This window comes from Onychostruthus taczanowskii, unplaced genomic scaffold (assembly GCF_017590055.1).
Source record: "Onychostruthus taczanowskii isolate IOZ18803 unplaced genomic scaffold, ASM1759005v1 scaffold54, whole genome shotgun sequence".
NCBI lineage: Eukaryota > Metazoa > Chordata > Aves > Passeriformes > Passeridae > Onychostruthus > Onychostruthus taczanowskii.
The window spans coordinates 2,120,912-2,145,911 of NW_024503013.1; the positions used below are offsets into that span (position 1 = coordinate 2,120,912).

Consider the following 25,000-nt stretch of genomic DNA (forward strand, 5'->3'; position numbering starts at 1 on the left):
CTTGCTTCTCAGCACACAGGAGGCTGGGTCATTACAGGAAAAACAATCATCTAAGCTTCGGCTCTTTTAAAGGAGCTTCTTGTAAGGAAAATGCCAGTTTGCCAAATGCTACTTCATGTTGAGTTTCTTTTGCGTGTTTTGGTTTTGACTTGGTTTTGGTTTGTTTTTGTTTGTTTGGTTTTGTTCCATTTTGTTTGTCTTTGTTTTCGGTTTTTTAAAGATGAAATTTCTAAGTCCTAATTAACCTGCTTTTTTAAGCTTGCCTGACCTTTTCTGGACCCCAAAGACCTAATTTAAAAATTAGAATGAAGTAAGTTTTACCATGGTTGAAACTTTCATTGTGGTGGGAGGAATCCTGTCCATGTCATCCCTGCAGCTGCCAGACCTCCGTGCTGCCGTGGGAGGGAGCAGCGCTCTTGGCTGTGCTGCCTGAGCTGGTAGTGGTTCCCACCAAGTGATTTGGATGCAGTGGGAAAGGTCAGCCCTTGCCTGGGCCTGGTGCAATTCCTGCTGTGCTGCATCTGGCTAGGCAGGGAAAATATTCACTGCCACTCATATCTCACACCTCCTCCATGTGGCCTCCCTGGCTATATCTCCCTGGGCACAGGAGATGTGCCTGGAGACATTTTCTGGCACGGAAGCCATGTGGCACAGGGTGACTTGTATTTTATATTGTCTTAACCCTCTTGTCCTGCACCCGCAGTGGGAATGGCTTTTGATTGCGAGACCTGTAGGAGGGTGGTCATGGCCTGCCAGCACCACCAGGGACTCAGAGCCTGGTGGCACAGACAACCACACTCCAGGGACAGGCAGGGGTCACAGGCTGTTTTTCAGCTCACTGACAAAGATGTACCTTCTGCTGGTGGGCAGCAGCCCTGCCTGATGCTTCCACATCCTGCCTGCCTTGCCTTTTGCCTTTACATCTGAGACAGACAAAGATACATTTTTAGGACATGAATATCTTTATCTATTTAGGATTTACCTTTGGTTGAGTGGGATTGTGCCTTATTTTCCCCCTTGAGTGCACTTTCCATCACCCATGCTGGAAATGCTGAAGTGAGGACAGAGCCACATACCTCCTGGGCACCTCTTCACTTCAGCATGTCCACCCAGGATCGGGAGTATGGGCACATATGTCCCTCTGCAATGGGACACCAGGCATCTGTCAGCATCCTCCCCTGTCCTCACCAGATTCCAGGGCAGGACAAAGGAGCCATTTGTGGGTAGGAGTCAGATACAATGGACTGACTCAGCAACATAAGCAAAAAACTTGAGAGGGCAGCAGCCAGTAGAGCTGGTGTTGTGAGGGGCAGCCAAGGGAGGTGCCTTCCTGCTTATCCTGTAGGAGAAGGTGAGCAGAGAGGGACCAGAAGGGTGGACATGCTGCATGGCAGTCCCTCATCATCACCACCAGCAGTGAAGCAGTTAAGATGTGGGGAGCCCTTTTTTCACCCTACATCTCAAAATAGCACAAGGCAGCCTTTGAGCACAGGCAGTGATGTGCTGACATTTGTCCCTTGGAAACATCCCCTCTACCACCCCTTCTGTTCAGTTCATGGGGCAGGAAGAACCACCCACTTGGAGAAGGAGCCCGGAAAGCCTCTCGAGGAACGGGACACTTCCTCAGGTCTGACCTTCTAAAAATAGCCTGGTAGAGATGAATGCTTGTGTGAAACAGCCTGCAATCCAACGTGATGTTGTACATGCTGGAATCTCTATAGGCTGGAAGCTCCTTAGGCTAGAACGAGGAGTATTGTGAAGGAGGCAAGGAGGAAAGGAGAAGCCAGTTGTCTGATTTCTGGCTTCCCATTAGGGGTCTCTGATAGTGAGGGGAGTGGGGCAAATATCTCCAGGGTGTGATCTGGGGCAGGGCACGGGCTTGGGGACCTAACTGGCCTCCTTGGGGCAACTGACTCTTGGGAGTACACAGTTCTCAGCTTCAATTTTTGCAGAATCCCAGAGCAAATTGCTCTGCTGCAAGATTCTATCAACCCAGTCACCAGGAGCTAAAATAGCATTTTTGTTAGCCATTATTCGTTAACCTTTTCTGGTAGTGAAACCATGTCTTTAGTCAGTAGGAAAACATCACAGCTCTCTGACAAAGAGGCAGACTGAGCTCCTGGAAGCTGCCAGATGCTCATTTTTCTCACCCCACCTCTGTGGAAACCCAGAGCAGACAGGGAAATATTCCTGTTGCCTGGGGTACCTGTTGCCGATTCCCCGACTCCCCTCCTAAAATATCAAAATTTTAATTTACTCAGATGAATGAGCAGTTAACTAAACAGACATTCAATATAAAATTCATAGTAAGAAAAGAGACACTTGGGATAATTTTGATTGATTTACTTGGCAGAGTTTTGATAGCTACTGAAAAACATACTATTCATGTTTAGGTGAAAAATAAATGGAGTCAAATAAGTGTCACTGCATAGTACTAGGAGGTATATACAGCCACATGTAAAAATGCATAAACACAAACATTTCTGTACAGCAACTTTTCTTTTCAGTCTGTATAGAGAAACACTGGTTTATAATATGGGGAAAATATAAAGCAGACATACATGCAACAACGACATGACAGTTACATAGGTCCCACCTGCCTCCCAACAGCTGAAATAACAATAATAACAATAATTATAATAATAAAAGCCTTTTTCAGGGAAAAAATTTGAAACCTGGAATGTTTTCATGTTGAGGTTTCCAGAGAGCTTCAGATGTGAAACATATCTGAAGGTGATTTAAAGGCTTGATTCAAAGCCCTGTGAAGGCAATGGAAAAACTCCATTGGTTTCAGTGAGCTTGGGGTCAGACCCAGCTATTTAACCATGATCCCATTCTGCCCTCCCCCAAAACCCAAAGTTGAAATCTGCAGATAAAAATAAACAATCATATCATACAAAACTTTGTATATAGAATACAAAAGGTAACAGCTGACTTTTTGTATAAAATACAACTTTTTGATAGTATATTTATTTCACATATGTATAAATATAACCCAAATAATATGATTTTTATTATTCCTACCAAAATATTATTACTTTTTGTTGTTGTTTTTACAAAAGTTTACAAAACAAATAATTCTTTATATTTACAACCCAATACTGTGAAGAGTGCCCAGTCAATGATGAAAAATAGATTTTAAGGGTAGTGCACTTAGCCATTGCAAAGAAAGGAAAAAAAAAATACACTAGCTCCATTCAGATGCAAGTGTTCTGAAGAAATGATACTGGATTCAAGTTTTGGTTGCAAGAGTCTTTCACAAGCTCGCATTTCAAATGCATCAGGCATATATACACAGGACTGGAAATGGCCTCTACCTTTTTTGAACTTACTTAAGACAGGATGTAATTTTGCTCCCAGGGATGGCACTCACAGCCCAGTGTCTTTTGCACTCCAGGCTGAGGCCAACAGGACAACACTCAGCATTGAGTCCACCACTGCATGATATCATAGAACCATGGAATCATAGAATATCCTGAGTTGGAAGGGACCCATGAGAATCACTGAGTCCAAATCCTGACTCCTTGGGACCAGCCCTCAGCTGAACAAATTTTTTTTTACATAATTTGAAATCAACCTGGCCCTAATACAGAAAGCAGTGGTGGCTTTTCCAATGGCATGTGAGGGTAGTTGAAGTTACCAGACGACAGTGCCCATTGCTCATGGTGATACTAGCTCAGCCTTGGCCTCAGTGGCATCCATGGCAGCTGTCTGCTCCTACCAGTGTGCTGGAAGTCACTGCTGACCTGCTCGTGGACAGGCAGTGTGTGAGGCAGAGAAGCCAATCTTCCTTTCACTTCAAACTCGTGCAGTTACTACTTCAGTCTAGTTTTGCACGATTTATAGGGGACATATTTGTTATATCGCATCCGCATCTCTCCAAGCTTAAGTGGGACTCCAATGGCCTGAGATGAAAAGCTCTCCAAAGACTTGGAAAAACTTGTACTGATGTATCAAATGGACCACATGCACCCTGACCGAAATGGGGAGAAGAGGGAACTTTATGGGCAGCTGAGTCACCACGATACACAATGCAGAGGTGTGCATTGATCACTGGCTGGGCTGGCTGAAGGGACTCTTCAGCAGGCTTTCTTGTCCCTCTTACTTCTGTGGGAATGAACAGCCTCAACTGGCATGTATAACTAAATGCCCATGTTACACCTCTTGTGGAGGTGCTGGTGCTCGTTTGTGTGACAATGCTTCTTGAAACATCCTGAAAATTGTGCCCATTTGAAATGACAGGGTGAAATAATTGGAAAAGCCTTATTAAAACATCTCACAAGAAGTAGGTCAGATAAGTGCAGAGGCTATTGTCAAATAGTCTACTCATCCCACTGCCACTAACAAGGATGAATAAAGCACTTGCACGGGCTGAGCAATGCCTCTTGGCATCGAGGCATGCGAACGTAGGCATTGTATTCCTTTGCCACATCTAGTTTTAGCTAATTCAGAGGAGGCTGTGAAACACATTGCACCATACCATTTGAAAGAAGAGCACTTTCATTTGAATTGCAAGATCTGTTCCCATCTATGAATCCTGTCTGAATCACTGTGCAGCTGCTTTATAGTGACATAGCATATCCTTCTGATGCCATCACTGACCAAGTCTACAGCAAAGAATTTAATACAGTCAAGACTATTCCCTGGCAGGTCTGGGACAGCCTGTATCCTTATGGCTCTGCTCTGTTAGCCTTCAAGGCAAGGTGGCTGCAAACTGTTCATGGGAATGGTCCTTGCCCCAGTATATTTTCTTTCTATGCACAGAAACTGCTCAGGGCAGTATTAGCTGGTCCATCCCAAACCCAGAACAGATGATTGAGTTCAGTGCCCAGAAATAATCCCCAAAACTGTTTCATGTACAAGCACAGATGTGGCTGATGGAGCCTCCTGCTGTGAGTTATAATTGATGTGCATGCTAGTTTCAGGGGCAGAGCCTCTTGTACTCCAGACAGAGGCTGTGGGGACCTGGGCCATCACCAGAACTCTTTCAACTCCCCCCATATGGAAAAGGAGAAAACAGGATGGAAACGAAATGCTGTGCAATCAAAATGGCAGCTTCCCCCCAGGCAGGTAGGTGATGGCATTTCATCTGGGCTAAACCTGTTTGAGACAAGAAGATCAGGCTGAACTACCTGACTGATACTAGCCATGATTTGAAATGAAAACAAGGACAGTGGCTTAGCTGAGCCACTTTAGGTATTTGTCCTCCTCTAAGTTGGACTGGGAGAGTAGTCAGGGACAAATCATGAGCACCTTTCTCACTCAAGTTTCTATTAAGTCACTGGAGTCCCTGGGGAAGGGCAAGGTGGCAAAGTGAGGATCCTGAGCTTTGGAAGTAGTTAATCTCATGTTTCCCTCAATGCCCAGAATGACTGCGCTGCTGGCAGAGTAGAAGCATCCTCTAATACTCCCTGCAAACACTGATGAACAGGAGAACACAAATGCTAGAGCACACCCAGTAACACGCTGGACAATCTATTTCCTTCTTCCCTTGGATGAGACCACTTACCCTGCTGTGTGCTACAAAAGGTACAGGTTTTATAACAAAATCATTGGGAAAGCAAGTGTAAGTTTGTACTGTGCAGAAGTAAACAGTTTTTGTAATGCCATGAGATTTACACAGGGCTTGATGCTGTCAGGGCTGAGCAGTCCCAAGGAAGCAAAGGGCTGTGAACATAATGACTGAACAGATGTGGACCACTTGGGGTGTTGCTTGCACTCAGAGAAATGATGTTCCACAGCCCATGGAAGTCTGGTGCTTCCATGTGTGGGAAGCTAAACACGTTTTTTTCCCGGAGCCCCTCTGAGAAGAACCAATGAGTTTGCAATGGGCTGGACACAGGTCTGGGGAACAGACCCTTCACATGTTTTCACTCCTTTGTGGCAGGCAGGAATATCACTTACACTGTCACTTCAGTTTTGTTGCTAGAACTACTCTTCAAACAGGACAGTTGCTCTGTGTTGTATTTTAAAGGACAGCCCAGTTACTGGAGTGTAAATTAATGAAGCAGGTTGTTGGCATCTAAAAAGAAAGCTAATGTCCTTGCTGCCTCTTCATCTGGTTCCCTCTTGGTACTGTCACTTACGAGTTGTTCCCTAAAATTTCATCGAGGTTGATGTCTTTCATCCAGTCATCATTACCAGGTTCTGTTTTTAGTAAAGAATCTATAAAATCCGAGTCACTGTTGAGCGCAGGTCCTATACTGTCACCTTGCTGGTTCAGAAAGTCAAACGCTAGGTCATTGCCATGGTCACTTCCTTGGTAAGCCCGGGAGGTTTGGTTGGTGGTTGTGAAACCGGTTGATGGCAGAGATGACGGCGGTGTCATGCTTGTTCCTGGCTGATTCAAGGTAGGCACAGTCTGTCCTCTCAGCTGATTGGGTCTTATGCTGAGCCCTCGTAGTGAGCCAGCAGATTGTCCATTTAGAGTCTGGTGCATTTGGTTTAGAGGGGGCCGCATTTGGACTCCCACCGTTAACTGGTTAGGAGGTGCCAAAGCACGATGAGGAAAATGCTGGTTGCCTACGCTGCGCTGCAAAGACTGGTTAGGATACGGAGTGCCGGTGGGGAAACGGACCCCTGCAGGTTTCAGTGCATCCTGCTGCTTCACTGCAGCCTCTTGTGGGGCCCAGTTCTGTGCATTGGCAGTAGCCGTGATCATCACATTGGCCGGCCGTTGAGCAGCGATACCTGTCGCTCCATGGGTCAAGCTTGGCCTTATTTGCTGAGAGCTGACCACTGACCCCGTGCCAAAAGCTGCCCCGTTGTTCCCCTGTGTCATGGTTTGCTGTCGGGACACCATGGGGTTATTCTGACTGGGCAGAACTTGATTTTGGTTTCTGTGTGGCTGCATTTGGTTCATTCCTGAAGTCACATTGTATGTGCTTGGTTGGTTGCAAGGAAGGTTCCCGTAGCAGCCCATACTCCGAGCAGCAGGAACAGAAGGTATTCGGGTTCCAGCAGGGGTGGACATGAGGCTGGAGTTCTGGGGCATGATGCTGTGAGTTGAAATTGGGTTGGATAAGGACATGTTGTTGGAGCTCATGCTCACAGCTGGTGAACCACCTGGAAAGGAGAAAACAGAAGTGTTACAATAAGCGTGGGTGCATGAATATGTGGAGTCATTCAAATACCAACAGCTCAAAAATCCAGTTTTCTATAGGCAGAATTTCTTGAAGAAGATACTTTGCTCTTAAGAGAACTTACATGAACTTGCTCAAGGCCTATCATCCAAAGGATGGTTTGGTCTGTACTAAGCCACCTGTGGTCTTTCCATCCCTTCAGAGGAGAGCACATGAGCCAAAACTGGTGCTCATTGTAAGAGAAATATTGGAGCAGGGAAGGACAGACAGAACCACTGGGCAGGAGAGAGGACTTTCCTGCCTTCCTTTACAGAATCACTAGACATGTCAGACAGGACAAAGCCTCTCTAAGTGATCAGAGATCAAGAACTTTTCCTTACAGGGCATGGCTCATCCTGGTTCCGTCTAGAGACAATGGGGAGTGAGAGGCACTTTAATCAGGTTCCTTTCCCACCTTTCTTATACTCCTACAGCAACAGAATCCATCCTTTTTTTGGGAATGTCTGTCCCAGATGACAGCAGGAGCCAAGACTGCACCTCATACATTTGCAGCCTTATGCTGGGACAGGAGCTCAGTCCAGTCTGTGATGTGCCTGTCCTCCCGCGTGGTGGCTGAGCAGGCATGGGGACATGACTTGGTGCTGTGCCTGCTGAGCCCCACACATGCCCTTTCTAAACTCTCTTCCCAGCTGGGCTATGGCTATTTACCCCTGCAGAAACAGACTTGCCAGTGAGGGAGCCACACGTGATGTGCCAGCACTTGCTGCACCTGAACATCCCCTTTTGTGCATCAGAAAACTACAAGTTAGGAGTTGGCAGGAATTTATCACTCCTGGCTGATTCTGCCCAACAGAGGATTTTCCTGTAGTTAACCAATGCCAATGGATGACAAGAAGAGAGGATTTTCTTACTTTCAGCTGCCAAACCTTGACACAAGCTCACTTCTTTGGCTACGCAGCCTCTAGTTTGAGGCCACAGTAGGTTGTTTATACCATGAAGGCTAAGTGCTTATGCAGTGCAAGATTGAATTAATCCCTGAGAGACCGGTTGAAAAAGACCAACCACTTTTTAAACACAGCCAGTGTAGATGGCACTGTGGAGAACCCTAACTGGACACAATCAGCTGCTCCACATTGTAATTCCCTTTGCTGCTGTTGCTTCCAGTACAAACCCTACAAGAAGCACAGCTCAGAAAAGTCAGGTTCAAGGCAAATTAAAGGAGATGTTTCTTCACACAGTGTGTGGGTCAGATGAGGAAATCTTTGCCACATGGCACAGTAGAAGCTAAATTCTCACACCTCTTTGGGTGGCCCCCAAAGTGTGAGAAAAGCTGTCAAATGAGCCTGCTACCAAGGTACCACTGCATTTCAGGAATTCTCAGAGCCTTTCCCAGAGGAGGAAAGAGGAGATTTGCTGTTTCATAGGGTGCAACTAATAGCAATTGTTGGGCATGAGACATTGCCCTGGTTTGATCTTTCATACATATGGCAAAAGCAGATGGAATTTGACTAACTTCAGCTTCATCACCAAATCTTATTATATATTGGTCTGTATGACTAATTGTATTAGTTGGCCCATCATAAATTCCTTCCTACTGCACAGTGCTTCAAGACTGTGTCATGCTTGCAGCATCCTCCAAATACTTCAGCCTCAGTGTGTGGCAAGTTTTCCAGTCCTTTGGTCCTTTGGATGTCCCTTCAGAACGTGACAGTTTTTGATGTTTGATTTCAGAGCTGTACATCATAGGTGGTCACAGTAATAACTTTTGCACATCTCCAATGTGGATGTAAAGTAAGCTCTATTTTTCCAGTTCAGCATCATCTCATATAATGTTCGCATATCCAGTTTCAATCACACAGCCTGCTCACAGTGATATCTGGAGACCTGTCAGCCATTTCCTTTTGAGCTGTGTTAATTTTGTGCCACTCAGGTTTCTTAACCAAAATAGGCAGTAAGAAGTCAAATGCTTTAAGGGACATACAACTGAACAACTATTGCCTCTAAGTTATGGTTTCATTGAAAGAGATACCATGCAAGTTTGGAAAGATTCTTCTAACATCAGCTCATGTTGCTTGAAATTAATTCCATCTTCCCCTTCCTAAATTCTTTATTATTTGGGCTATATCTGCTCTCCAGTAGTTTTGCTGAGCTCTGCATTAGACTACTAGGGCTGCAATTACCTACTTAGTCTTTTAATTTTTATCATGGCATTAGCAGCCTCTCTTGCTGTTTCAAGACTAAATAAAAGGTGACACTAAGAATTTGGAGAACATCTCAGCCAGCTCTTTTAAAACTCTTTGAGACAAATCATGGGCAAACATATTTAAAAAGTCTGTGTTTAGGAACAGCTATTTAATATGCTGTTCCTGTTGAAATTTCACCATAATGATGTTCAGCTCCCACAGTCTGGAACCAAAGAAAAAATTGTGTATTTCTGCTTTTTCTGCATTATTTTTATACATATGCTATTTCGAGTTAGAAATGGATGCAAAAGATTCTTTTTTTTTTTTTCCTTAAGGACTTAAAACATAACTCCTCCCAAACCATTATTAACACTGAATGTGACTCCACAACCAGAGTGTTTGTTTCAAATCAATATAAACATAGATACCTAAATTAAGAAGCTCCCCCTAGGCTGGGGGAGTTAGCTTGCCCTAACTTCAGCACCTAAATTCAGTCCCTGAGCTGGGCAGCCCCTGGGACAGGATATGCTATGGGGAGTCCACTTGGTTTTAGCCAAACAGGGACAATCACATTCCCACAATCAGTGCTCAATTGGCAACCACATGATTAGCCCCATCTTCGGCTTTGCTAGTGCGTTGTGTGTTTTGGGAAGTACTGTAACATCTCCTATGAAGACAGGCTGAGAGTTGGGGTTGTTAAGTTGGGAGAAGAGAAGGCTCTGAGGTGATCTGGTATTTTCCTTCTAGTACCTGAAGGTGGCTACAAGAGAGAGAGAGGGACTTTTTACAAGGACAAGGGGGAATTACTTTAAATTGAGGCAAGATAGGTCCCAATTTATTACATTCTTAATAATCTCTTAATGGATTAGACACAGGAAAGAAATTTACTGAAGGGTGGTGAAACACTGGACTAGTGAAAGAGTTGTGAATGTCCCATCCCTGAAAGTATGCAAGGCCAGGTTGGATGGGGCTCTGACTAACCTGGTCTAGTGACAGGTGTCCCTGCCCACAGCACCAGGTTTGGCTCTAGATGATCTTTAAGGTCGTTTCCAACCCAGACCTTTCTGTGATTCTGTCATTTTTTTTTGAAGGGATGATAGGGTCCCATTTTTTGCTGCCATGAGCCCATATTAAAGAGGAATGTTACAGAATTCAGTGGCATTTCAAGAGATGGTTCTCTCCCTCCAGCTGAACTTCAAGTTGTAGAGTTACTTCAGTGCCACTGGGATGAAGCCCCTCATGGGGTGACCCTGCCATCTGTTGAGCAGACCTCAGGGCTACCATCACACTGCTCCTGCAAATGCTACACTTTTTAAAGAACACAAGTGTTTGGGAAAGGGTTGTACTTGCTGCCAAAAGATGAAGCTTCCTCTTTCTTTGTTTTGCTATTTTTATGCTTTTATTTTTAACAGAAGTATTTTCCACTCTTATTTCTTCCAGATGGGAAGAAATGCCTTCCCCAGAAGCACTGTGTACAGCAGCTGGGCACCCCAGGCTACAGCAATTCGGAGAAACACCTTCCCTACACAATTCACCTGCTACTTTCTTGGGGGTTTCTTTCCATGGCATGGCACTGTGGGGAAGAGTACAGAGAAATAAAAAACTCAACCAAGTTTCTCCAGTCTGTGCGATTTTATTTAGCTTTTTGTTTCTTCTTCCCTGATCTGAGCAAAGCTATTCCCAGAAAAAGGGAACAGTTTCCCTACTGTTACTCCCTTATGCAAGAGTTTCCTAATCACTCCCTCTGGTAGCTTTGCTGGAAGCTCCCAGAACAGCCCTTTCTCCCAGGCTTGCCTGAAAGGCCGCTGTCCTCCCAGGGCTCACTCAGCAGGGACTTGAGATTTGAATGGACAAGTGCTGCCATTCCCACATGTTTCAAACTGAGGAGATGCGGCTCCAAATATCACAAGACTGGCAAAGAGTCCATCAGATTAGCAACAACAAGAGCTGCTACATAACAGTGGTGATCAACTCTCTTTGGAGCCTTTCACACATGTGGCTGCACTCACTTCCATTTTCTCTCTCAGGCTAGACATGGATTGTTTTTAAGTAAAAGCCAAGAGTCTCAGTTAATCATTTGGTTCCAGGAACAAACCTTTAAACAACACAACAAATCACAAGACTCCTCAGCAAAATGCTGGGGTTGCCAAAGCATTTATTTTGGGAGTACAGGAGGTACCAAGCCAGTGAGCAGGGCCCTCACCATGGACTATTACACTGGGATGCTTGAGCCAGTTTACTGGAGAAGATTAATGCCCAGGTCCATTAGAAAGCAGCAGTTTCCAGCAGCATTTTCCTGCTGCAGCAAGATTATCACTGCTAGAACTTGTAAGCAGAGCAAAGGACCACAGGAATACTGCTTGAGCGGCCCAACCTGGCCCATCCTTACACAGCCAGCAGATTGGGCAGAGGGGTGGCATGTGAGTAAGCTGCACTTCAGAGCTCATTAAAATCGTAATAGAAGCTGAAAAGGTTGTGCTGCAAAGGACAGGTAAGAACGAAAAACTCAGATCACTGTCTGAATCTGCAGAGACAACAATTATGGAAAAACAAAAAAAAAAACCAAACCAAAACAAAACAAAACAAAAAAAAAAAAAAAACCCCAAAAAAACCCAAACCCACCAAAACAAAAAAAAAAACCCAAAAAAACCCAAAACCACCCAAACAAAAAAAAAAAACCAAAAAACAAAAAACCAAAAGAAAACCCCAAAAAAACAACAAACCCCTCTTCTTTTTCTTTAGCATGTTGCATACAAAAATATACTAGAAGGCAAAGAAATCTTTTTATACTCACATGCACAGACACTTTTGCAGTATAGAAAACATCCTTTGGTCCCATCTGCTGCATTTTCCCCACCTCCTCTCTCCTCAGCATTTTTTTCTTACTCTGCCTTTGCTCTCTGAGTGGCCCTCAGCCAATCAGCAAGGTGAACAGTATGAAAAGCCAAACAAACAATCCTGTGCTCCAATAACTAGACTCTCCCAGGAGGTCAGGGAACAAGAGCTGAAATGAAGGACTGGTCCTGAAGTGCTGGACATTTCCTGCCCTGGGCAGCTCTGGCAGAAAGCAAGGGCTTTTACTCTACTGTTTGACTGATCTGTTGAAATGCTGCTTGTAGAGCAGCGCTAAGGCCACGACCATGGCCTATTAAACAGATCAAAAGTACCACCCATGATAGTGCTGAGTGGGGTGCTTAAAAATCCGTATGAGGGTCCTCACACTGTCCATGAACTGTCATTTGAAGGGAGGGATGGGTCCCATCTCAGTCTCTGAACCAAGATGCACCACATATGTGGGAGAAGCATCTGAGCACAGTGAGGTTGCATAGTCAAGAGAACATCTCTGCATCAGCTATTTGGGTGCACATCTGCCCCAGATAGTGCTGATGGGAGGGGTACCAACCCCTCCTTCCCCATGTCTGAGAGAGGCAGTATCAGCCTGGATGAAGCAGCAGATCATACACCAGCACTTCTCAGTGGTGCAGGACAGTGAGGTATGCAGCACAGGAGGGCACAGCCACCACCCACTGCCTCTGCAGTGATGGAAGCAGATATCCAGAAAATCATGCCCCAGTCATTCCATGCATGCGTGGCTCTTATGGGTGGTCTTCCAGCTGGAAGGAAGGAAGAAAGAAAAGAATTGCATTGAGCCCATGGGTACTTACCAGGATATTGGTTTGTTTGTTGCATGTTGACCACATTCCTTCTTTGGTCTTTATAATCTGGTGGTGGTCTTGTCAAGTGTCTGTTCAGCTGGTCTTGTGGAGTTATTTTCTCCTAAAGGATTAGAGTAGAAGTACATTAATTTGCTTTTCTTTATGCTTTCCTGGCTCTGTGTTTTGCCAATCTCTTTCTTTTCTCAGTTATGTACAAAGCTGAAGTATTCCTTCTTTTCACCCTGTCTGGTCCACAGGACAGTCACTTGTGAAACTGTGCCATCACCTACTGAAGTCTATATGGAAATATCTTTGCTGGTTGCATTGTGTTTGAGTCTGGTTCAACTTTCCTCTCAGCCTTTGAGAACAATGTCCATGTCTGCACTGCAGGACAAAGTGTATTCCAGTTTCAGTTTGTCATCCCCATCCACAGCCATGCCCTCCCTCACTCTGTCATCCTACACTGGAGAGGTGACCACAAAACCCAGTAAAATCCTTGCCTTTTTGTCCCCCCAGCTCTCCTTAGCAGGGATACCAGCAGGACACATGGTTTAGGACAAGAACAAGGATGGTGCTGGGCTGGCTGTTTGCATGCCACTCAACATTGCCCTGTGCTTCCCTGTACATGTACGAGATGCTGTCTTTCCTCTTACATTGGGAGTACAAGAATTGGGGCGAGGACAACAGGGAAAGATTGCAGGAAAAATATTAGCTGTGGAGATTTTTTTTTTTTTTGAGCTTGCAGGGACATGTCTCTGGTGAGAGGAAGATAAAAATCCAAGTCCTTGAACTGAAATCTGACTAAGTGCCCGGTGCTCATAAAGATCTGGAAAGAGCAGGCACCAGAGTCAATGCCAAATCTCTCATCAGCATCTGTGTGATTTGATGCCTCCAGAGTGTTACTGCTCAACCATGAGACATGGTTCCTTGGGATAAGTGCCCCCATGGCAGGAAATTGTGAGTTTGGTGTATGTGTGCCTTTACTGGACAGCTGCTGGGACAGATGCTAGGACAGCATCACATCTCTTCTGCAATGTGCACGGGTTTTGTGCTCAGCTGCCAGAATGGCAAACCAGCTTGTCAGTGTCAAAGAGTCAGGCCCTGGCTCATGATGCAAGTCCATTGGAGTAAATTGGGGATAATCTGCCTGAAAACAGCATGCATGTGGACCTTCTTGTGAAAAATCTGTATTTTCTTCTCCCAAGAGGACTTAAAAACACTGGGAGAAGAGCCCTTCTTGCCCTTAGGGCATTTCCACAATTCATGATGGGAGGGAGGGGGTCTGGCTAAGGTTTGTTTTTATATCCTTCTCAACCTAAATCCTTGTGAAGAAGACAGACTCCCATGAAATCCTTGCAATACATGTAAAAACTGTAGGCAAGCTTTATGTGTATTTCTATGTACACAATACAAAAGCAAAGGCAAGCTGATTAAATTTCCATTTTATTTAAGATAAGCTATTTGACCAATTAAGTTTTTGCTCTGCCATAAATTCTGACAGAAAACTGCAGCACAGAGAGCTGACTTTGAACTGCTTTTTTCTTCTGCATGAATCAAAAAGTCGAGAAATATTTCCTTTATAGAATCCCCCATGTCTCCTAAAATGACCAGAAATTCCCAACTAGTCTCTCAGATACCAAAGGACAGAGAACTGGCTGCAGATACCTAGAAATGCAAAAATAAAACCAGAGAAAGTAGGACTCATATGCGATCCCAGCCAAGCACATAAACTTTTCTTGATCCCCAAAATCAAGGTACCTGATCCTTGTTTACACACAGGTATTTTACACTATGCTGCCTGGGTGACAGATCCTGGAAGTAAACTTTCCTCTGAGGTGGAAGTAGCATAGCAGTGCACCTTGATTTTTCTTGCAAAGAAAGCCACGGACAATATTCATATGTCTCAAAACCAAGCATATGCTTGGACTGTTCTTGTAATGAAACTACAGTAGCTTGGAAACTTGTTTCTTACAGATTGAAAAAGGTTTCAAAAAGGCTTAGAAAAGTGCTGAAAAACACAAGGCACACTCTTGAAGTTCTAGGCATTGCCAAAACAACCTTGAAGTTTTGGGGGGCTTTCTTCTCCCTGCCTTAGCTTTCTTTTCTATTGTTTTTATGACAATATTTTCCATGTAAAATAAGAAATTAGTAAACTTACAGCTTCTGCCAACATCTGCTGCTGTAGAAGGAGTTGTTTTTGCTCCATCATTTGCCGTTGCAGAGCCTGTTTCTTTTCCATCAGCTGCTGATTCAACAATGATTGCTGGGATGAGTTCATGTAACCACTTCCAGTGTTTGGATTTGAGCAAGAACTGGAGCTTGGAGTGGGGCCAGCTCCCTGGCCTACCACAGAGTGTTGTTCCTGAAACAGAAGAAAAGGCTCGTGAAGGATGAAAATAATAACAAGCGTCAAGAAAAGGAAATAATCCTTTTTATGTAATTAGCTGAAGCTCAGGACAGAGCCCACAGATCCTCAGGACAAGTGACTGATACAAAGGCTATGACAAGGTAAGAAGAGGTTTGAGTAGCTTCATCCCTCAGGAAAGACTCTGAAAATGTGCCAGGTGGTTCCAGCGGAAAACCTCAATATTGTGCCAGGAGCTTGGGAAATATTTGCAGAAGTAACAGAGCTGTCCTGGGGATCTTTCAGGAAACGTGCATCGGGCTGTACAGCAGTTTGTTCAACCACAAGGGAACCAACTCGGTGTCTGCTTGTTCCTACCATCTGGTGAACAGCAGTGAGAAGCTGCAGACTTGTTGGTAGAAGTGGCATCTATTCTTAGAAAATACAGAGGTGGGAAGTTAATACTTCACAGTGGGGTGAATGGCGCTGCTTTCATTAGTCTCGTCATCTCCCTGACAAGAGCAATCTCTGAGAGACTGCTAATTGAATCCCATTAGCAACACGATTAAATAGGCTTAGAGTGTATCAACTTCCTCAGTAAAATAAATGTGTAACTGGGAAGGACCTTGAAGAGTCTCTCTGGTCTTTGTGAGAGACCTAGATCTGCTTCCTGTTCCCATTGTGCAGCTCCATAATGAAGGGATGGCAAAAAGTCATCTTAGAGGGCAGTGGGGAAGGAACATGAGAACTCAAACCATGCTCATAGAAGATGAGAGTGTACATGGAATGACAGTATGCTGCTCCTTTTCTCTTGGCCATTAATTGCCTTGGCAGCAATGTGTTTTTTGTCTACTTACTCCAGCAGGATTTGGTACTTGGGCCTTTACCAAATGTAGCTTTCTTAGTGCACACACAAATACTCAGCCTATGTTGGATCCCTCGATACCCATGTATTTCTTAGCCACACAGCTACAAAGAAAATGGGATACACTGAAGAGGTCACAACAGTCAGTAGACACATCCATTCTCTGACCCACTTGGCTGCAATTCACCATAAGAACCAACCACATAACTGTACAACCTAAGAGGCAGCAGCATTTTTGCCTTGGAACACCAGACCCCACATCGGGAGTCTGATGCTCCCTGTTGTACAGCGGTTCCCTCAGTACCAAGCTGCAGCGCCAGGATCTGGGCTGCTATCCTCGTAAAGCTCTGCTCTGTGGCCATTGTCCCCTGGGGCATTTGGGCAAACAGGGGCTGACCGACATTGAAACAAGGACTGGTCATACGTAGCCTACCCATGCCCTGAAGACCATGGGGCACTGATGTTTAGCGCTTTGCAAACTCCAGGAAAGCTCATTCCTGTGCCTTAGCTTTTGCATCCCTCCCCTCCCCACTAACACACTCAGTGCAGACTAATCCCACTTATCTTTCTACCATCTGGCATGGAAGAAGCACAATGATTGTTATGGGTATTTCTATTTTAAAATAACTCCATGGCTTCTAGATGGGGCGACATGAGTGCGTAGCTAGTTAGATAAAGCATTTGAAGACTGTTACTGAAATAAAAAGCTTGACTTTCTTCTGGAGCCACCTGCAGCCCCGAAGGCAGTGTTACAAACCCACCCTTCAAATTTATTGGGCTCTTACACAATTATATCCTGCACACTTTCTTTCAGTTCCAGAAGGAATCTAGGATTGCTCGGCACTGCCACATTTTTCAGCCCTTATGTTAGCTGCAAGCAAGAAAATACCTCCTCTCAACAGACCCGCTTGCCAAGTTGTTGCGCAAACTTTTTTGTCTTTCCTAAAATATTTTGAAAAGAAAAATATGTTACAATAAATTGGCTTTGACTTCTATATTCAAATGACAACTCTAGCTTGAACCCAGCCACATGTTCCCGCCATTAATAGAATTCATCTGTTGTGTTTTTGCACAGATAGTGCAGGCTCCCCCAAATGTGCTTTCAGTCCTACGTAAAAAAACCAACAAAGCCTAAGTTTTTCCTTCCCTCATTCCCTACCAGCCCATATAAGCAGTGGGGAGGATTTTGTCTTAAGATAAACTGTGTAGTGTTCATTCACAGTATCTATCAAAGAAAGCTCTTCTGTAATAGCCATTGGCACAAAACACCAGCTGCTTGGCACACAGACCCTGAGAAAACAGTGTAAATCATCAACTTGGAGCCAGGTTGGGGTTTTTTGCATTTGGTCCTTTCTCTGCTGTTCATGAAATGTCAGTGTGAGCCTATGAATCTACGATGTGTTACTTCTCCTGCCTGCTGATCTTCCCCTTGCAATGGGAGAAGGAAGAACAGTTTCCTAATAAATCAGGAGACTAGCTGCACAGCAGTTTGACCCTTCATAAACCAGTGCTATCGAGCCTTGCTCTCACCCTGCACTTCCATCACTGCAAATCAGACGGCAGAAGGGCTGCACTGCTGTCAGGGATGTGGGGCTCTGCCCCTGCGCAGGACAAAGTGTGCCTCCTGACATCCCCTAGTGGAAGGGCATGTTTGGTTTACCCTGCTTCTACTGTTTCACCCTGCTCTAAGACCAGCTTTACTGCAGCAGCTTTACTGCAACTCCATACATCTAGAGCTGCTGATTTTTAATGTCATTCCTGGGCTTCCATGCTGCAGTTCATGTGGTTTAACTTTAGAAAGCCCTGACCAAAAAAAATCTGGAGTGGGACATGCCTGTCCCCTTGCCCAGGGGCACCTGTGCCCAGCAGGCTGCAGAGGCAGCCCAGCATCCCTCCAGCTGGGGAGCCCCGAGTGCTTGTCTGCACGGTGTCACCACGTTGTTTCCCTGCATGAGGAAGGTAACCTGTCCCCTTTGCCCCCAAGGAGGCGACATGATGGGGAGCACATCCCTGCAGCCAGGCAGGTGTCAGGGACAGGCTAGAAGCATCACACCTCCAACAGGTACAAATGTCCACCTGGGTTTACCCCCAGTTTCTGCCCTACTCCTACTTGTTGCATGTTCCACGTTCCTCTAGCCCTGCAAATGACCTACAGCCCTTTTAGGGCCATCCCTGGTGCCAGCTGGGGCTGGCTTAGTGTTCACCAACCACCACAAAACTCCATCTGCCCTGCCAGAGCTGAGGCTTCAGCATGGTGATTCTCGACATACAAAGCAGATGTGTTGCACCACATTATCTGATGTTACAGTGCCATATAAAACCTATGAGATGCAGAAAGGCAGACAGTGAGAGTTCATCAGAGCTGGTAGCACAACTGTGGTTTTGTTCATAAGCATTACAAAGAACATTATGTTCAAATGTTTAAATTAGCAGTAAAACAAACCATTTAAGACGAAGTTTGCCTTTTACTATCCCTGCTGCAGCTGATTTGTGTTCATACAAATGAAGGGATGTTTTGGCTTCTAACATATATATGAACTTTTAAAAATAGACTTTTCTTTTTTGCCCTTTTTCTCCTCTCCTCTCCTCTCCTCTCCTCTCCTCTCCTCTCCTCTCCTCTCCTCTCCTCTCCTCTCCTCTCCTCTCCTCTCCTCTCCTCTCCTCTCCTCTCCTCTCCTCTCCTCTCCTCTCCTCTCCTCTCCTCTCCTCTCCTCTCCTCTCCTCTCCTCTCCTCTCCTCTCCTCTCCTCTCCTCTCCTCTCCTCTCCTCTCCTCTCCTCTCTTTCCCTACAAAGCTTGTCAGGAACTCAAAGCTTTTTGCATGCTTATGTCTCTGCATTCTTAGTTCAGAAGTGGTTTAAGGACAGTTGGCTGGAAAAGAATGTGCAAACCTTTCCCCTCTTTCTCCTGGAAATGCTTTCAATTGATGAATAGTTTTGATGGGAGAGAAGGGAAACAATGGGTCAATTTTGTACAAAACCACAATGCCCGCAGAGGCTGTTTGTTTCCCAGCCAGGAGCCCTGACATCTGTGCCACAAGATGAGCTTCTGCTTCTTGCAGATTTTCCCTCAAAAGGAGATAGGGAATTTTTCCACCTTTCTGTTCCTCTGTGGGGCAACTCATTCTGTGCCCCACATCAGACTGAGAGTGACAGCTCCACCTTTTGCTCTTCTCTTGCATAAGTTCTGGCTTAAAGAAACAAAGAATTAAAAGAAGAAAGGAAAAGTCTTCAGATCCATTTATGGAAGTCTGCGCAGTGATAGATGCCTGCCTTACAAAAAGCTGCTTCCGGGGAAAGGATGTGCAAAGTCATGTTCATCTGGTGACCGAACCTATGCATGATGACCTCACTCATAAGCAGTTTGTGTTAATTGGCATCACGGGCTTGCGCAGCTCTTCACTGCAGGCTTAGAGTGAGGACGGTGAAGGAAAAGGCTCCTCTGTGGATTCCTTCAAGGGGCCAGTGGCTGTCCCCACAGTGTGAGCTTCTCGGGGGCTTTCTGGTTTGACTGCAAACCACCCTGGACAACTTGGAAAAGGAGAAGGAGAAGAGGGACAGAAGAAGTATGAGGAGGAGGATGAGAAGGGGAAGGGGAATGGTTCAACTAAGTCCTGCAGTGTTTCAGAGTAGTGCAAGGCTGGTAGCAAAGCCCTGTGAGCCCCTGATGTGAGCCTTCACAGCCCCAGCTGGCATGCTCCTTTCCACAGGCACAATCTGAGGTTCTCCTGCAGCTGCTGGACCAAGCACTTTGGCTTATTGAGAAGAGCTGGTCTGACTCATGCAACTTTAGGAGGCCAAGCACAGGGTGCTTTGCTGAACAGTCTTAGTACCCACCAGCCCTCTTCTTAGCCACCTATTTTTGCTGCATTTAATGGAAGCAGATATACCCATTTCTGCTAAATACTGGGCTTTTCATGGTTGTCTGAACTCCAAGCACTGCCTGCTTGTGTCCTTGCCTCAGACAAGAAAACAAAACTCCAGCAGAACCACAGCAGAGTGCCTGTCAAGTAAGAACTCTTTCAGCTCTAGTGAAAAAGTAAAGAGTTTTCATATTTTTAGGAATAACTCCCACTCTTGATTGGAGTGCAGAGGGCTGCTTTCTATGCCACTGTGTACTGTGAGAGCACCAAGAAGTTCCTGAGGTTAAACTCAGGAGTTTAATCTTCAACAGCTGAGGATATGATGTGTGTATAAGGAAATAAGACAGACTGGGGAGAAACAGCCAAGCAGATTCTCCCTTGCCTTACTGCTTGTTCAGCTGGATGGGAGTGGAAAACAGTATCTTCCTGAACAACTCAAACTCATTCAACCTTTTTTCATATCTGGAATACACAGCATCAAAGTGAGTCTCCTTGAAGTTTAGGTCTCTAACAAAAATCTTAGAGCAGATTCTCTCCAAACTGCCTGCTGCAGCTCTCCCTTCACTATACAGGGAGGTGGGGCTTATAATTAGGCTTCAGATGTTTAATTTACACAACTGAATTAGGAATCCAGATTAGATGATAGGAGCATTCCCTTACACTCCTCATCTTGGATGCTTCTAGTCGCACTGGAATAAGATGCCTGGAAGAGTGACTGTGAACACCCTATGATTTGTCAAGCAAAAGTGGATGCCTTTCTAAGAGTGTTATATAGAGTCACCTAAAAGCCTCCCAAATTAACCAGGTGGAAGATACTATCATAGGCTGAATTTCCCCTAAAATCTGTCAGAGAATATTTTTATGCATTCCAGGAAGATTGCTTTTATATGTACAAACAGCATTTGAAAAACCTGAACATTGCAAGATCCCAAGCGCTGTTTTTTCTGTGTCTAACATCCAAAGATACAGCTGTGTGAAGGCTGCAAAATAGCTCCTTTCAGTAATTTTGTGGTATTTATAAGAAGTTGGCTCAGCCTCATGGGACTATCTCCTATATTTTTCTCCTGAGAACATCTGAGCTCTCAGGATAAAAAATTCAGGGCCAACCATGTTTCCAAGGCATATACACAAGGAAACATGGACACTAGCATTGCGATTTCACAAGCCCAGGCTGTCTGCCAGAAATACTTGTGCCTTCATCCAACCAGGGAAAAGAAGCAAATGCTGTGTCACTTCTTCAGCAGACTGAATGGTGGAGCCCAAACAGGAAATGTGGACTAATCCCTTCAGACACTGAAACTGGAACTGCTCCTGACAGTAGAGAGCACACACCTGATTTCTGCATCCTCATGGTGTAAGTCACCCATTGGAGTGGTATGTTTGGACATCAAGTGATGCAGCAGGTATTCAGCATGCTGAGGGATAAGTATTCCAGCAAACCCAACTGCTGCAGCTCTTACTTGGAAGATCCAGGGAGCTCAGGCTTTTTAAAAATACGTTTTTTTGCACGCTGAAATTTAAGTGCACCCCAGAACTATTTTCAGAAATAGGTAACACTGTGCACAATTCCAAACATAAAAATGAGTGAGCCAATCCTCACTTTGACAGATAGTTAATTATTTGTACAATTCTTAATAGAAACTTATTATAGCACTTTGCCTGTTCAACACCAAAAGGAAAGCTTCTCATGCCCAAGATCCTTGTGAACATATTTTCAGATTTATTTGTGGCCCTGCCATAATCCCTTGCCAGAGAGCTGCACAGCCCCATAGCCACTAGCAGGCACTCTTAGAACAATGTTCCCAACCCCAACTCCTTAAACTTGGGCGAAGTGGGAGCTGCATCTTGCAGGGTGTAAGGCTCAGATTCAGCCCTTGCACAATCACATAGCAACAGGCCCAGGAACAGCGCCTCATTACCAGCCTTGTCTGACAATCAAGTCTTTAATGAGAACAAAGGTTGACAGTGATTAATCATTAAGACATTTCTTGTTCCTTGCTGCACGTGTTGAAGGCAGCCTCCTGCCGAGGCAGTCTGGCAGATTTCCTGTCTGCTCTATACCAGGCCCATGTCCGGACACACAGGGATGTCTTTTCCCAAAGCCAAGCACACAGATGAATGTCTTGTCTCCATTTCTGAGCACGGCAAATTCTGAATGCATGTGCATTCTGCAAAAATAATAAACCCTCAGCTGTAAATTTGATTGCTGTATATTCAGGCAAAATGATCTAAAGGAGATTTGTTCATGTCAGAATTTTTCCCAGAGACATCAAGGATGGATTATTAGTGTTTTACCATGTGCACCATGATGAATTTTTAATGTCATCTTCTGGCATACTGTATATATGAAGGTGTCCATTTTAGAAATATTTTGTTTATTTGTAATGAAAAATACATGCATGTGTTGAAAGTTCAACAGAGGAGGTTATTGTGAAATGTCTGCATCAGAAGAGGAATGTTGGCTCCATCAAAGTCAATGGCAAAACTCCAGCTGACTTCAACGGGGCTAGAATTTCCTCCCAGATCTCCATCCAGCCACAGGGGCACAGTGGCACTCTTGGCTGGCAGTGACCTCATCTTACACTTTTTGGACAAAATACCTGGTTCAGAGAGACCACTAGAGAGCCTCCACTGATGGACTTGTACAAAGACTATCCTGCACTCTGTATGGAGCTCTGTTTTTGAATGCCTCATGATCTCTTATTCTGAAATAAGTTTGCCAGTGAGCATGAATGATGAAGACTCCTATCTAGTTTTGGACAAAACCAAACACATAATGATTTGTTCTACTTCAGCATTACAATGTGCAATGGCTGCAATATGCAGTATCTACACTACAAGAAGCCAAGCCCTTTAGTTTATCATCACACAATTGCAGGAAACCAAATGAAGGAGCTTTAAGAAACTGCCCCTCCTCCAGCTGGTACAAGAGTTCGTGTGTGAAGGGACCTGTTTTGCCTAGTACTGCAGGACAAGGTACGTGCATTCTGGCAGGCTCTGTGCTTCCACTAAAGAGTGGTAATTTCCAGCTGAGGCAGTGAAAACTTCCTGAACTGGTTGAATTAGACACTTGTGATTATCTGCCTGTATCTTTACTGTGAGGATATATTATCTGTGTATATGTATACCTAATTCACCTAATAGATGTAGTTGTCTCACTGCCATGTTTATTATCTTTCACACAAATTGTCTAGCCTGAGGTCAATACAGAAAACTTCAGCCCACTTAGAAAAGCCATAATCAATCGAAACGAGAGTCTTGCAAGGTGAAGCGCAGAGTAATTCAGTAATAGGTGATTCTCTCATACATACATGTTTATATTTCAATGTTCAGTTTACAAATCAGCACTAAGGAAGGTAGCCGGCTGGTAGCAGGCTTATGTATAATGTATCTTTTTTGGCATCTTGCCTTATCCTCATGTTTCCCCCTGGCAGTGACTGTGACAGTCACTGTAAACCAAAGGGTATGTGGGCACTGTACAGGAAGGCGTGCTCCAGAGATTGCTGTGGAGACCTGGGCTGCTGGGATTCCATGGAGCCAGATGAATGAGGTATATCATATATGATTCACCATCCCTATTAATTGTCTGTAGTTTAAACAAATTTGTGTCACTTCTAAGTGAGCACAAAAAAAAAAAAAAAAAAAGAGAGAGAGAAAAAAATGATGATATAATATGGAAATTTTCCTCAAGCAATAAAAAAACCCAAAGCAAATACCATAAATGCCAATTTTTCTGCAGGAGAAGGGAGCAGGCAACCTGAACAAAATACTTAATGAAGAAAGAAAAAATAATTAAGCGGGCAGAACAACAACAGAAAAACCACATCACTGGAGCCAAACACTTCAATTCAAATGAGCACAACATGGGTGACATGACTGTCAGACACATACGAAGATCAAAGCTCTCCTGCTGAGAATACACAGCAAGAACATGAGCACCCTTAAACTGGAGCCTCCTGGGATCAGCCTTCTAACACCAACAGCTCTGAACTCTGATGGCAAACAAAGGCCAACACTGAAAAGCAATGTGTGAAAAATGGCTCTGACCTGCGTCTCCCTGCACTGACTGAAGCTGCAGAAGGGACATGCCTCAGGTGGGACTGGATCTCTTTGTTCCCAGTTACTGTCCCAGGACAATGACTAGTGCTAACCAAAATCAGGATCTGGGGCTGGTAGCTGAGTGTCACTGGGCACAGAAGCAGGAAGTGGGACAAAACCAAATGGTTTCCAACTGGGACAGCCCATGGCACAGGAGCAAGTGCACAACTCATGGTTCAACTGAGTAGCTTTGACTGCCCATCTATGCCGTTCTAAATGAGTCCTTATCACACAACCCCAACTGTGGTCTTCCCTGTCCTTCCTTTATAACAACCACTGTTTTTGTTATAAAACAACTTAATTTGATGGGGAGTTAGTTTGCAGGAATTGACATAAACCTAAGCTCCTGCCATTCCCTCACACTGTCCTGATGAGTGTGATAAAATGGTGCCAGTGGCTGCAGCACCCTGAGGGTTTGACAAATCTACCTATCCCTCATCTGTCTGTGCCAACAGCAGTTTCATTAAAATGTGAAAATACTAGGTTTCCTAAAAATCACTCTGGGATTTGACTAATTTTTCATTATGATCTCAAGATGTAGGAAGCAGTGTGGTTTTCCCAGGAATCCCAGCAGTTCCAAATACTTCTCTGGATCAGGCAAAGAGTAAAGTCAGGACCCTGAATTTCAGGAAAGCAAAATTCCAGCCATTCAAAGGATTAGTCAATTGCACCCCATTATAAACTGCCCTCAGGGACAAGGGAGCACAACAGAGCTGGCAGATCTTTAAGAAGGCTTTCCATAGAGTACAAGACCTCTCAATCCCCAGGTATAAGAAATCAGGAAAGGGAGGCAAGAGACCACCATGGATGAATCAGGATCTGCTGGTCAAATTAAAGGGCAGGAAAGAATTGCACAGGTAGTGGAAGCAAGAAGAGGGATCCCAGGAAAAGTACAGGAATGATTCTCAGCT

General features: G+C 44.7%; 1 protein-coding gene across 1 annotated transcript in view; it reads right to left on the minus strand.

Annotated features, from left to right (window-relative positions):
- Positions 1–2,328: 2,328 nt before the first annotated feature.
- MAML2 (mastermind like transcriptional coactivator 2) overlaps positions 2,329–25,000 on the minus strand; it is a 209,138-nt gene continuing 186,466 nt past the window's right edge. The window contains exons 3-5 of the mRNA XM_041417026.1: positions 15,080–15,283; positions 12,931–13,042; positions 2,329–7,065 (exon numbers count right to left, since the gene is read on the minus strand). Coding sequence (XP_041272960.1) covers positions 6,083–7,065; positions 12,931–13,042; positions 15,080–15,283 — 1,299 coding nt within the window. The 3' untranslated portion in view covers positions 2,329–6,082. The remainder of the gene's footprint in view (positions 7,066–12,930; positions 13,043–15,079; positions 15,284–25,000) is intronic.